Raw genomic sequence first — 14,989 nt, forward strand, 5'->3', positions numbered from 1 at the left:
GAACCTATCAAATGCATCGAATATGAATACATCAAACAATAGGATAATGTATTACTACTTATGTAGAAGTTGGCAAATGCATAGGTTATGAATAAATCATACGGTATGCTAATTTATGCTAATTTAAGGCATCATTTTTGTGAGTGATGTTGACATTCTAGGTACAAATCAGCATTATTTTAACGACGACATGTGACTTTCTGTCGGGATTAAGACAACTTACACAACATGTATACATTGTACATAGTGTTACATTTTAGATATTCAGATACTGTGTAAGCGTGTTTCATATAAAACGATAATTTAATTATGGTGGCGCAGTCCATGCATACTGCCAATGCTTTTGTTTAAAAAAACATCTTTTTAGTTACAACTATATTTTATTTGTAAGTGAATTATACAGATATACAAATTATACTACACTGTTTTGGGTTGAAAATATCAAATCCAGTTTACAAATATTGGTACAACTCAACGTTGCTTTCTTTCCTCTGTGTTTTGTTGGGGAACACAATGTCGTAGGCACAGCACTTCCTGTGTTATTGTATATTACATGCAGGGCAGGATGTAATTGTTCGGAAAGGGGGAGGGGATGTTATTTTTATGGGAAGTTGAAGCAGCAAACATAAAGCTCTGTCAAAAATATGTGATGTGCCCATATATGAACATGATAATGTCATATCACTACCATATTTAGGCATATCACTACCATATTTGGGCATATCACACTTTTTTTGTCAAAGTAGTTTGATAGTGTGGACAGAGCTTGAAGCTTGTAAATGTTTTCAACTCTTAGTACTTGTTCACACATAAAAAAGTGTGGCAGAAAAATATATAAAATTCACAGCCACCTGATTCTATATTTCACACTGTTTTTATGTGCATATATTATGCTGTGTGAAATATACAATCATTAAATAATGCTGTTTTTTGCGTTTAAGTTTCTTAAATTTTTATTTTTTACCTCTGAATGTTTCAGTATTTTCTTTCCATGTGAGATACCAAACCTCTCCCTGTATTCCCAAAATTCTACAGCAGGGGTGGGGATTTGGGGTCACACTGGGGTAAAGATGAACAAGTGTACTAGAAAATATTTGTATTTTGTTTTTAGAAAATTGGTATTACTCAAAATGTAAAAAGAGGGGTAATTGTTATATATTGTTGATAAGCATGTAGTAGATAGGTATTGTAGACTGTGCGAATTTACCTGTAAGATAAATGGAATCTTCTGAATGTAGTTATCGATAGGCTGTATAATATAATGTTAAAAATACCTATCAAATCATCACGTGATAATGTGTGGTTAAATTGTACAAAACCCTTTGTGCATCACAGAAATTGATGAGTAAAAATAGTTTTTTTTTTACATAAGTGCAACAATTCTGTCGTAGTTTTTGTGTAGAGAAGGAAATGATTCCCTAACTTATTGTTGTCAGCAGTGAAGCTGTTGATATGTTTTGTACTTATACCATTTGGAAATCATGTACATAATATTTTAATTTTGAAACATATGAGATGACTTGCGTGTGATTTGGTGTTTGCTTTGATGATACATGAAGTAACACATAATAATATATCATGACATACAAAAGAACGACACAAAGAATAATTTAAACTTGTCGCTGTTGACAGACAGAAGAACAGAGTTTGGTGGCAGCTTTACGACACAAGACCCTTAAGTCTACACTATCAAACTTGATGTGACAAAAACAATGTGATGTGCCCGTATATGGACATGATATTGTCATATCACTACCATATTATTTGGGCATATCACTACCATATTTAGGCACATCACACTTTTTTTGTAGTGTAGATAGAGCATTAGAGCAGATATGAAAGTCGTTGTCCATGTTGTGCACACTTGTGCTCATTTCAGCCCAGTAGACGCCAAGTTATTCTCCTACATTTACTTACATCAATGTCTAAATATAAATAGATAAAGATGAGAACAAAATATGCAGATGACCGTGGCTTTCATAGTATGGCCAATATGATAGAAAAGCAATAGTTCTTTCCAGGTAATATATAAAATCTCTCCTCTTATTCCCAAACTTGTACAGGGACATGGATTGGGGTAGAACACAATAATTGCCGATGTATGCAGAGAAATCAACCAAGAATGTTTTCACAAATGGAAATTATGGAGTATCGTGGTTTGCGTGTGTATTCTATGAATTGTAATTATACAAACTTGTGGCAGAAATTAGAGCAGACATTTAAAGGAAGTTGTAGAAGCAATGTTAAAATGGTTTACTTTTGGATGAAATCTATTTTGATAAGAATTACACAATTGAATGCGATTTGTGGATGAAACTTAATCTTTGTGTCGCACAAGCGTTATCAAACATCACAATTTGCTAGTTTACTTGTTCATCCATGTTATTTCATTACAAACATGTTTTTTTCATTTTCTTATCGCAACATTAAATTATTAAAGATGTATTGCCCCCTAAAAACATGAAAAATAAAGATTAATAAAATCAGACTTTAAATAGATTTAATCACTTTCGTAGAAAAAAAACTGAAAAAAAATAATGTTTTCACTTATAAAAAGACAAAGCAAACAAACAACTAAAAACCCATTGGCTGGCAGCAAATTTGACTATTTTTTGCTTTATAAATACAGTTTTTTAGGTATATTTGGTCAAAGTAGATAACTATTAGGTGACATTAAATTGGCATATTAAAAAAAAAATTTAAGAATTATTTTTTAAGGGGAACAATACATCTTTAAACATGGTCAAACAAACAAACCCTCGTTATTAAAATGAATTTCATTCAAATATCATTTTCCTATATTTTTTTGAGGTCATAATTTCCCCAATGATTGCAAAATCCAAATGTTACTGGTTTGGTTTCTGCCCCCAAATTGCAAACCATTATATATATAATGCGACATTTATATAGCGCTATTTTGTGAAGATCAGAGCACTGTGGACTTGGATGTTACACCTTTTCAACAAAATTCTTCTCCTCTAAGGGTCACATCGTGTCCCTGGCAGCCAACTACAGCGCCATTATGTCTGTCCACGACAAACAAAGGCACTGACCTCCACAAATATTTTGAGGATACTCCGCTTTCACAAAAGAAAAACGCATTGAGGTTTTAAAGACTATACATCAAGTCTCTACCTCCATTAATAGGATGTATATAATTAGTGTTCTGGTGCTAATGCCATTTCATACTAAAAAAAAAACTATACATTTTTAAAAACCCTATAAAAAGGATGTTGTAAGGCAACCTACAAGTATATTGAATGAAGTATAGAAACGATTTTAAGATTTATATTTATTTATAGATATAATATAAGCTAAAATATATAAGATAAGATACAAGATATATATTTATTCGTCCAATAATAGTTGTAAGGCGACCTATGAATATATTGGATTAAAAGTACAGAAGCGATTTTAAGGGGGTGAGTACGAAGCTGTATTAGCATCAGTGCTCTAACCAATTGCTGTATTTTACAGGATTCTCAAGATTGGGTTGAGAGAAAAACAAGTTGTCTCCGGAAAAACTGTCCATACGGAAATCATCTACCTCACTGGGGATACTAGTCTGGGTTCCAAGATGGAGTTTTGACTTAATATTAGTAAAAAGATAAATATTTTGGCACATATGGCGTTTCATACGTATACTACTTGAGCTTATAAACTGTATTTCAGGCAAAGCCTTGAAATAACTACAGACTTGGGGCAAGTCTACGGGATATGTTTACGCATTTTTCTATCTTCTCTACCAGAATACCAGTCGTCTTGGATATTTTCAATTTTAACAGCCACTTTAAGAAATCTTGGTTACTATAGTAACAGAATACAAATTAATATATCTGGTTGATTGCTGTAACCTAAGGTGGATAGGCAATTATTATAATGGTGTTTTTTTTTGTATTGTATACAAAGGGGAGAGAATATATTGGATAATTTGTATTTCCTAAATTGATCACTGATATAAAGAGCTTTATATTGCTACTATAGGTTTGCTTATTTTAATAAATGCCCCGACAATTAATATCAAGAAGTGATAAAATACAGTAAAATTGTATCAAAATGCTTGGTAAATTGTAGATCATGTCAATCAATGAATTCTACTACAAATGGAAATGCAATAATGCGGCGGGCATTTATTCGAGGGAGGCGCTTATTTATAATACGGTAAATGTAAATTTAATTCAATGTCTAAACACTTTCAAGAAATAATGATGCATAAAATATTTATTCAATTCAGATTAAAACTTTTTATTCTATAGAATGTTTAGCTTTCTTTGCTTTTTTCTTCTTTTTCTTTGGAATGTCTTCATTCATTTTTTCTTCCATTTCCTTTTCTTTCCTTTTCTTTTTCAAACTTTTCTTAGCAATTTTTTCCTCCTCGTCGTTTATCTCTCGTTCATTTTCAGACATATCATTCGTTTCGTTCTCTAAATGTTTTCGTTTCTTAGATTTCTTTTTCTTCTTTTTTATTACATTTACATCTACAGAATCCTCCTCTGATTGGCTAATTTGAAACGATGCTGTTTGTATTGCATCATCTGATTGGTCACTTTCATTCTTGTCATTTGACACTGTACTCCTTGCTTTTTGCATCAACATCATTTTCCTCTGAAAGTATTCTTGTACACTCTCTGTACGTGTGATGGTGGTTACTCCATAGTCTGGACAAGATGTCACACTCTCTGCATCATCATCATCGTCATCATCATCATCCTCTGAGTTTTGTATCTAAAAATTTAAAATACAACATTACACATTCAACTGTAAATTTAATGTTTAATTACAGGCTAGATCTGAACTATCTAACAAGTTCAAAATGAGCAGCTAGCATTCAAACCATTGAAGCTACGGCAGTAGTGCCACAAGAAGTTTATAGGTTATACTTACAGACTGAGATTGAGGAGTTACTGGTTCTGATTTGCTGACCCGCCTTCCCATAATGCAATCCATATCCTTTGAACTATAACCTGTAAGGTCTTTTCCTTTTGTAAACTTCATGTAACTGTGGGGGAAAATACAGTATATCCATAAACACAATGATTATACCATGCATGAAATTACTCTTTGGTCAATTTTCATAAATGTAGTTGTCGACCTCTTTAGCAAACCTGCTGAATAAATGATAAAATGTATTTTCTTTTCCAAGGATGGTGAGCATCATCATCTTTCTTATACAATCAACAGAGCATTACAAGTAATACAAACATTTCTTTTCAATAGTAAATAAAATTTCTTAACTTAAATCATGGGGAAATGAATTAAAATAGAAATCACACAAATAATATATTAAATATTTGATATTTTGCTATGTTATAATATCATTAATTTGAATATACTGTATATACTCTAATAAATGTCCTTTATTGTGGCTGAATTGGGTTATGACACACAGAGAAAATAAGAAATGTTATTTTAGCTTGCAGAAATATTATTAAATTTTAAAAGGATAGAGGTCGTGAGATATCAATCTAATTACAATGTTTTGATTATGCCTCATTGTTCTAATTATAGAATGTCACATTACTTGCTAAAAAAAGTGGTTTAGCTTTTGTCGATGGTCTTTTTAAAATAAACTTTTATATGTGATTTAATTGGAGTAGAATATTTCACAATCTAAATTTGCCTTTTTACCTTTCCCAGTCCATAACAGAATTCAAAGGTTTACATCCTAACTCACCCTAGGCATTTAGAAGTGAAACTAACAAGCTCACGTTAGCTAGTGCCAGTGATTCATAGTTCATCATTTCCCCACATTATTCATGTTTGATTACGATCTCTACCCCATTGGTGGCTGCTGTATCTTAGCAGGTCATCAAGGGGTCACACAGGGAATGTACCACCCACAAGTTTGTCTGCCGCTTCCTGACCTTTTACCTGCCCGACATTTATCTATTCCTTTCAATTGTAATGACATTGTTTTGGTTGTTGCCTGGGAACTGGATGCTTTTAATGTAGGCTAGTGTGCCATATTTTGTCAACAATGTGCAGGGTGCGTCCAGGGTAACGGTAGACGTCTAAAGGAATGTTAAATGAACAGTGCCCTCTATAATTTATTTTTCTTTATATTATTTTCTATTTTTACTTAGTCCACTTAAATAATAAAACACTTAAGAATATGTTTCCTATTTTGACTTTACCGCTGTCTTAATTCATCATCATCATCTCCCTTTACTGTGCAGAACCCTTTTCAAGTCATAAGATTATTATAATTATGGAAAGATGATATTTTTATAAAGATTTCTTTGATTCTACAAACACAATAATGTATGTATATGTACAAATAATTTCATGATGTGAAACAGGAGAAAAATATTCAGCCTCTTGTTGTGTATGTGATTGCTCAACTGTTAACTGTTATAAATAAACTTACTGCACTCTTTTCTTAGATTTCTTAGACTTTTTTTCAAGACTTGTAATAGATGTTTGTTTGGGTGTAGTATCGCCACTTGCGTGGCTTTCATTAAGATTAGCTAGAAGGCTGTTGAAGTCATCCTGGTGAGCTATCCACTTGTCTTCATGTGAAGTGCTGCAACCCAGACCTACAATTAAAAATAAAGATGTTTTATTTCATTTAAAATATATTAAATTATTAAATTATTATTATTAAATTTAAATTATATTTTGTCATCTATTGGTTGCTATTTGACCTGTTGTCTTGTGATGTGCTCATGGCATATATGGACATGACGATGTCATAACTACAATATTTGTGCACATCACACTTTTTTTGTCAAACTAGTTTGATGGTGTAGACAGAGATTAATCCTTTATCAATACAAACATTTCACTTGCCACGAGTATCATTTTTCAGCGTAACTTTGATGTGATCCTGGCAACCATCTTCATTTGCACCCAGTCCTTTTCCATCGGTCCAGCCCATTTTAACCATCATTCGCTTACCAAATTTGTCGGAATCTGAAGAAAATATTTATTTGTATGAAATTCTATATTAAATTTTAAAAAAAATTTTTACAAAATAATTGACAACAAACCAATACTCACTGAGCAATACATTTTTAATTTATGGTTTTGGCCTTTCTCCTGGTGGTTGTAGGGATTGACATTATTGAGTGAGACACTACTAGACTAGGCTAGCTGGTCTCCCTGCTGTAGGATTACTACTACTAGTCTGGTTAAGCCTAGGCCTAACTCTCGGGGTTTGATCCATCTATCTCGGCCGCCGACAATCGGCTAGTACTAGGCCTACTAGTACTACTCTAGAAGCTGCTAGGTAGGCATTTACCATCCATAATCATCATAGGCTATTACTTGTTATTATTAATAATTGGGTTTCTGCATCATACCATTTTTCCATGCTGTGTTCCTAGGATCAGATGAAAGTTTTTGACGACGACGGGGTTCAGCAAGCATAGCCATTTTGGGAAAATCTACACAAAAAATAACAAAACTTCTAAAATAAAACTTCTCAACACGTTTACATTACACACATGGATGACTTACAGCCTTGTAGATACAGACGTGTGTATTTGTACAACCACCAAAAGACGACTGGTGATTGTGGTTATAAATTATCAATCTTTTTTTTATAATTTAAACGCAAAAAGGTATTTTTTTGTTAATTAGCATTAAATACTATTCATTTACATATATTTTGGCAGTATACTATACCAAAACATGTAATATAATGCTGTTTTTTATATATTTTGCGCTAACAGTAAAATATTTAAAGGCCAGTCAAGGCCAAAGGTTATTTAAAATACATCCATTCAACCAATGAAAACAAACCTGGGCAATCACGATTAACCAATCAGGCAACGTACTTCTGTGGAAACCGCCGGTTTCAAAACAAGTGCTCTGCATAATGATCTTGATTGCCTGCGAGAGAGTGAGGCTGTGAAGGAACTTTGTTTTAAAATTATATTATTTCTATATTTTAGTTTAAAAACTACAACATAATGGCAAGCAAAAAAGAAGACCTTCGTGTTAAAGATGTTCCAGATATAATTGTTGATCCATCATCAAGAAAGCGGTATATGAAAGGAAGATTTCTTGGCAAGGTTTGTGCCTTCCCTTTTCAGATTCATTCAAATTTTAGGCAGGACGTAAGATGCATAGGAACAGGGTCATGTTGTCTCACTTGTTTAGTCTGCTGTGTGCATGTTAGGCCTAGGCCTAGAGGCTATATAAGACAATGCTTGCCTTATTGAAAAATATATATATTTGAATTTTAAATGTTGTTAATATAACAGTATAGGCCATAACAAAAAAAGGGCAAACATTTAAACCTGCATTATAGGCTAAATGGCAAATGCATTTGAATTTATTCGTTTAATTGAGAACAAAAAAACACTCAATTTGAGTGTTTTTTAAAGCTTTTGCATCCACCAGTTTTACTAGCCTAAATCAAGAATATAAGATGGTGAACTTAAACTGTTTTTTATTTCTATTTTTATTTTTTAAGTTATTTTTTCCTTTAACCTTTAACAAAATTATTTTAATGTAATGTTTTCTTCAGTTCTTTCAGTTCGTTCACAATCATGCTCATAATTATAATTGGCCTAGGCCTAGCCTGTTATAAATTCAAGTATTTAATAGGCCTAATCATTTATTAACAATGAACATTGTCTTGGTCCAAGAGCAAGACCTTTTAAATTTAGATTAGGCTAGCCTAGGTTAAATCGTCAATAAATTCATTTTTATTCTCATTCCTTTTACATGTGCATTGCTTTTCAGGGAGGTTTTGCAAAATGCTATGAACTAACCGATGTTGACACAAAACAAATTTATGCTGGAAAAATTGTTTCCAAAATGCTTTTGGTTAAACCTCATCAAAAGGAAAAGGTAAAGTTTTTTTCATAAAAGGCACCCTTATATTACACAGTAACTGTTTATTAATTGGATTCAGACATACAACAGATAACCTTCAAAAACACATTACACTACAGTATAAACATTGTAGAATTATTTCCCCATGTTATAATGAATATAAACTTTTATATATTTTTTTTAATGTAGCTAATAATATTAATATTAATATTTTTTATGTTTCATTCTCTAGATGACAATGGAAATAGCAATTCATCAAACTTTAAATCATCGCAATGTTGTTGGGTTCCATGGTTTCTTTGAAGATGACAGTAATGTGTACATACTTTTAGAGATTTGCAGAAGAAGAGTAAGTTTTTCACAAATTTGCTCAACCAATAAAAAATATCAAACAATTTCTACTACATAAATAATCAGTAATATAAAATTTATCTTCATTTACCTTTTTTTCTATTTAATAATAAAACCTGAAATTGTAATCTCTCTCTAGTCGTTAATGGAATTGCACAAACGTCGTAAAGCACTGACCGAACCAGAGGCTCGCTACTTTATGCACCAAACCATCACAGGTGTCCAGTATCTACATGAAACCAAAGTAATACACAGAGATCTCAAGTTAGGAAACCTGTTTATTGATGATGAAATGACTATTAAAATTGGTGACTTTGGCCTGGCTACAAAAATTGATTTTGAAGGTGAACGAAAAAAGTAAGTTGTTCGATTGTTAGTATTTATTATGATGCCTTCCATTCCCCAAGTGAAAGGTGGCCTATGTCACTAATTTACTAAAACACTACCACCAGGCCTAACTAGTCAATTTTTAACCTACAGGACACTATGTGGTACACCTAATTATATAGCACCAGAGGTTCTCGGAAAAAAAGGACACAGCTTTGAGGTTGATACATGGTCTTTAGGATGTATCATGTAAGTATGATATTGGCAATTGAAATTGTGTTATTGTTTCTAAACCGTTATCGAAAATCATGTATAAACAGACGCCATTTTCCATGAACGTAGGTTAAGACTTTATTACAATTACTTTTCAGGTACACACTGCTAGTTGGCAAGCCACCATTTGAAACCACCTGTTTAAAAGACACGTACATGAAAATCAAGAAAAACGACTACTACATCCCATCCAAGGTGTCCTCCCCAGCACGTTCCCTTATTCAACGACTACTCAAGAATGATCCTACCATGAGGCCCTCTGTTGGTGGATTGCTATGCGACGACTTCTTCCAGAGCGGATACCTGCCACCGAGGTTACCCACGTCATGTTTGACGATGGCGCCGCGCTTTGCCAACTGTACATCAAGTGCTCAAACGAGAAAACCACTCTTAGATCTCAATAATGCTGGTGAGATTAATTATTATTCTGATAATTTTCTGGTTGATTCAAAACTATTATAGCTTTATAAAATGTCTTGTTATGTTATGTTATGAAATCTGAAATCAAAATATGCATTCTTTTTTCTATTTAACAGAGGGTTCAAATAAAGAAGCTGTTTTAAAAGAAGGCCAGAAGTCTGTAAAACCCGACACCAAGAAGTCAAGTCGGCCAAAAGAAAATGAAGGTAAGCTTGTTAGGTAGAGGCAGTGATGTATTGTACACAATTTTGTTTTTTAATCTTTATTTGAATCTTTTTATCATAATGTTTATTTTTTTTTTTCTGTAGACGAGCCAAGTGACTATCACCTTGATAAACTACTATCACAACTCAATTCATTAGTTCATAGTAAACCAAGTGAAATAGCCGATCAAAAGATGGGTAAGTATTCTTTTAACCATCACTTGTACATGGTATCAGCAATTAACAGTACATCCAGTAAAGCCCTGTCTGCACTATCAAACTTTATGTATGTGATGTGCCCATATATGGACATGTCATATCACTACCATATTTGGGCATATCACTACCATATTTGGGCACAGCACACTTTTTTTGTCAAACTAGTTTGATAGTGTAGACATAGCTTCCAGATAGTAATCAAATAACATGTAAATCTTCACTTATTTCATACATAATGCCTTCTTGTCCTGAAATAAATTAGTCCAATACAATGTAATAACAATATTGATTTACTGTTTCAGATGATGCTGAAGATCCAGCAGCTATACCAATCCTATGGGTCAGCAAATGGGTAGATTACTCTGATAAATATGGCTTAGGATATCAACTGTGCGATGGCAGCGTTGGCGTACTATTCAATGATTCTACACGATTAATACTTAATTCAGATGGAGAGTAAGTCTGTTTGTGTAATTTTTAATTAGACACTTGAACTTGTTTTAAAGCTCTGTCTACACTATCAAACCTTATGTGACAACAAAATGTGATGTGCCCATATATGGACATGATGTCATATTACTACCATATTTGGGAACATCACACTTTCTTTGTCAAACTAGTTTGATAGTGTAAAAAGAGATTTAGGATGTTTCCTAACAATCTCTATGGCCTTCCAACTAAATTTTTCACAGGGTTTTTGTTTGTTATCAAAGAACCACATCATCCAGTAATTTATATATTGATTTCTTTGTGTTGTAGGAGTGTACAGTACATTGAGCGTGAAGGAGAAGAGTTCTTCCACACATTGAAAGCTTTTCCACATGATCTAACAAAGAAGATAACTCTGTTAAAATACTTCCGCAACTACATGACTGAACATCTTTTGAAGGTACTTAGTAGTATGATTGTTCATAACTTGTATTAAGCTAGACAGAGTTTGAGATGACTTGACACAAGAACAAAGGAGATTTTTCATTACAAATGATATGTACTTTCTTTCAGGCTGGAGGAAGTATGACACCACGTGAGGCCGACACCATGGCACGTCTACCTTGGCTAAGAGCTTGGTTCCGTACCCGCAGTGCAATTGTTCTACATCTCACAAATGGAACACTACAGGTAATCGACAAATTATTGATTATTGTTTGACTGCCTGTTTTTGTTGTTTTTTTTTTTAGTTTTTGATCAGTTTAAAAAGTTATATGTAGGTACATGATAGACACACGCATTTTGTTAACAGAATTGTTGTTTATTTCCCGCAGATTAACTTCTTCCAAGATCACACGAAAATCATTCTGTGCCCTCTCATGTCAGCTCTGACGTACATCGACGAAAAGCGCAATTTCCGTACGATGAGAATGAAGCAACTTGAAGAAGTCGGTTGCAGCAAGGAGCTGTTTAGTCACGTCAAGTACGCACGTAACATGGTTGAGCGACTCATGAGTTCACGATTCTCTGGCAAACCCAAAACATCAGCAGCTGCGCCAACCGTGTGAATTGTTAACACAGAGAGAGACATAGCCATTGTTGTACATAGAGATTATACAATATCGCCTTTCTATAGTAATAATACAGTATATGTAATTCCTCAATCAATTACATTATAGTAATTATACGAATACGAAGTGTTCGGTCCTTTGGCAAAACATACTGTAACTAATTGGCAAGAAATTATGGTTAACAGTTGATTGTCGGTAGGCCTATGGTACGCTTTATATGAATAAATCATGCATGTTCTCTTACTGCTCTTAAATTAACCGATGCGCAAATTTATATTACGCAAACTAAATGTTTGTACAGTATACATGAAATTGGCAAATAATAATTTTTAATAGATGTTTTATTTGCCCACCTTATAAATTATTATTATACGTAAGTGAGTTGCCACTATTTTTATCTAGCATTTTGTATTTTACATTTTTTATGATTTTTTTTTACTGTAGGGCATTCATTATAAGAAGGAATGGCTGTAAGCCTACAGTTGTTTTGTATGGGGTATGGGATGGGCTGCTGCGTTCTCAAACAACAGTATTTCATTACTGTTGATAGAGAAATTTGTATCATTATTGTATATAAACTATGTTAAATGTCAATGTTACAATGTACAGATCACTGTTTTTGAAATCTTATGTGTTATGATTATATTGATGTATTTAGAATAAATTGTAGATACTGAACTAATGTGATTTTTTTTATCATTTAAAATGCAAACATTGTATTGTAAAGCTCTGTCTACACTATTAAACTTTGACAAAAAGTGTGACCAAGTATGGTAGTGATATGACATCATCATGTCCATATATGGGCACATCACATTTTTTTGTCACATAAAGTTTGATAGTGTAGACAGAGCTTTAGAAGTGCATTGAATGAAAACTAAAGCTTCTTCTATTCCAACTCGGTTACTTGCGCAACTTGACGGTTTAAACTTGTTCAGTTTATGTCATTCATCAGTAACACAGATACCTTTTTTTAAAATGTAAAGTTTTTAATACTGTATCATTTTTGGTTTAAATAGATCAGTTAGGTCCATGGAAGAAAATTGCAATGCAATAACACACCAACAACACAATAACTTGTAAAATAAATTAAGATGAGTTTAGTGTTTGAATCATCTATAGCAAAATGTTTATAGAAACTAGAAATGGTATTGTGGTCATCTTTAGCAAGAGCTCTCCTTTGTAAATGTCCTTTTGTTTTTATAACTGAAGCAACGTACCAATAGAACGCTGGACAACAGGAGCAAATTAATCTTGTAGTAACCTGAAAGAAAATATTAAACATTTATGAAATCTTGACAAATGTTTTCATGAGCCAAATGTGAACAATGCAGCACAATTTAAAATGTATACACTACCTCAATATTAATACAAGTTGCTGCAAAAACAACTAAAGTAAACAGATGAACAACATATACAAAGACGCCCTCTGACATGTAACCAATGGTTACTGACGTCCTCTTGCGCAATTCAAGAAACTTGACTGTATTCCAATTCTTCCAACTGTACGTCCAAACAGCGCAGGTACATATTACTACCGTTGGAAAAGCGAGAATAAAATTTGGAATCTTTTTAAGTTGATAGTACTTCAGAAAACCAACATCCCAGTAATGGTTTTGGATGTACGAGTAAAGTAAAGGTGTTTGGTCATTACACCATGTTGGTGCGTTTTTCGTAATTGCTATATTCTTGCCAGAGATGTAGTCGGTTAAAAATGGTAGAATATTATCATAATCTGTACAAAAGTTTAAAAAACCATAGCATTGATAAAAAACAAAAGGCGATACAATTACAACTATACTCAATAGTATAATTAATCCATTTTTAAAACAAATTAAAATTGATTTAAATATTGAAAAATTATGTTTTATGCTTATGTAATGAATAGTTTGCCAAGTAATTTTATACAGGACGAAACCGCATGATACCATTCCGTTCGACCTGGTTAGAGTTGAAAGTGCAAAAGTCAAAGCTGAAGCAGCATACCATCCTTGTTCTATAAGTATCATTCCGTAGAATGTGAGTGCTGCGAATAAAGATTCCGTGTATGAAGACGAAAAGAACACAGAGGCTGGATTTATGCAGAATAGTAATGCGGTGTTATAAGCTAATTTAGCATCATTTAAAACAAGTTCACTCAGAATGTATATCCCATAAGCTGCAAGAGTAAATGATACGACATTAATGAGTGAAGCAGCAAGAAGTAAACAACTATACACCGAGAGAATTCCTTGCAACAGAAGTAGAACTGTGTTGGCAACCATCGACATAATCATTGGTAGCAACGGAAAGAAAGCGTATTGCCTTTCTATTATGTAGCCATTTTCGGCAATCGATAGAAAGTGAGCACCGTCCCATTTTCCAAATCCTCCGAGAAAAAATTGAACAATTTTGTCACCAAAGGATGATTTCTGTGATGATTTGTAGTGGAATGCATCCGCATCATGATCTGGTATTAGGTTATTGAAGACAATCTATCAAAAAATAACGATTTAGAATTAAAAATGATCGAAAATAATATAAATATTTAATAGCATTTAACAGAAAGGCCTCACTTATTATATATTTATGCAATTTAGGCTTACACAGTCACTCCATCATATTTCAACAACAACAAAAAAACCCACTCGCGTATAAACCTTGCTATCTATTAATTTAGACAGAATGCAATCAAATTATAATAACAATTATTATCATTATAATATATATAGGCAATTTCGAATAATTTAAATTAATAATCGTACTTGTAACACAATAATAAGGACCCTTGATACAAGAGCTGTTTTGATAACTTTACGTTTCATGGAGGCCGCCATGTTGAAGCAATTCCAATAATTTGATATTTATTTAAATGAAAAATACATTTTAATTAAAAATTGATAGAAAGTAACATAATATCTTAAATGTATATGA

General features: G+C 32.8%; 3 protein-coding genes across 4 annotated transcripts; 1 reads left to right on the top strand and 2 right to left on the bottom strand.

Annotated features, from left to right (window-relative positions):
• Window positions 1–4,203: 4,203 nt before the first annotated feature.
• LOC144847495 (PIN2/TERF1-interacting telomerase inhibitor 1-like) lies at window positions 4,204–7,468 on the bottom strand. 2 transcript variants are annotated; one of them, XM_078703891.1, is made up of 5 exons: window positions 7,302–7,468; window positions 6,790–6,912; window positions 6,368–6,536; window positions 4,867–4,999; window positions 4,204–4,695 (listed from the first exon to the last, which is right to left on the bottom strand). In XM_078703891.1, exons 1-5 carry the CDS (start codon window positions 7,372–7,374, stop codon window positions 4,246–4,248), a joined length of 948 nt encoding a protein of 315 aa, XP_078560017.1. In that variant the 5' UTR covers window positions 7,375–7,468; the 3' UTR covers window positions 4,204–4,245. The 2 variants fall into 2 exon arrangements, with proteins under 2 accessions (XP_078560017.1, XP_078560016.1); XM_078703890.1 differs by having other exon boundaries at window positions 4,204–4,725; window positions 4,885–4,999; window positions 7,302–7,467.
• Window positions 7,469–7,822: 354 nt separating this feature from the next.
• Window positions 7,823–12,754, top strand: LOC144847486 (serine/threonine-protein kinase PLK1-like). The gene is made up of 12 exons (XM_078703880.1): window positions 7,823–8,015; window positions 8,692–8,799; window positions 9,017–9,133; window positions 9,275–9,492; window positions 9,616–9,711; window positions 9,834–10,144; window positions 10,272–10,361; window positions 10,464–10,556; window positions 10,880–11,033; window positions 11,337–11,466; window positions 11,580–11,696; window positions 11,840–12,754. Exons 1-12 carry the CDS (start codon window positions 7,914–7,916, stop codon window positions 12,071–12,073), a joined length of 1,770 nt encoding a protein of 589 aa, XP_078560006.1. The 5' UTR covers window positions 7,823–7,913; the 3' UTR covers window positions 12,074–12,754.
• Window positions 12,755–12,803: 49 nt separating this feature from the next.
• On the bottom strand, window positions 12,804–14,893 carry LOC144847488 (GPI alpha-1,6-mannosyltransferase 2-like). Its single transcript, XM_078703882.1, has 3 exons — window positions 14,821–14,893; window positions 13,435–14,550; window positions 12,804–13,340 (listed from the first exon to the last, which is right to left on the bottom strand). The coding sequence occupies exons 1-3, from the start codon at window positions 14,890–14,892 to the stop codon at window positions 13,101–13,103; spliced, it is 1,428 nt and encodes a 475-aa protein (XP_078560008.1). The 5' UTR covers window position 14,893; the 3' UTR covers window positions 12,804–13,100.
• Window positions 14,894–14,989: the final 96 nt, after the last annotated feature.

The sequence above is a fragment of the Antedon bifida genome, chromosome 7 (genome assembly GCF_963402885.1).
Source record: "Antedon bifida chromosome 7, ecAntBifi1.1, whole genome shotgun sequence".
Taxonomy (NCBI): domain Eukaryota; kingdom Metazoa; phylum Echinodermata; class Crinoidea; order Comatulida; family Antedonidae; genus Antedon; species Antedon bifida.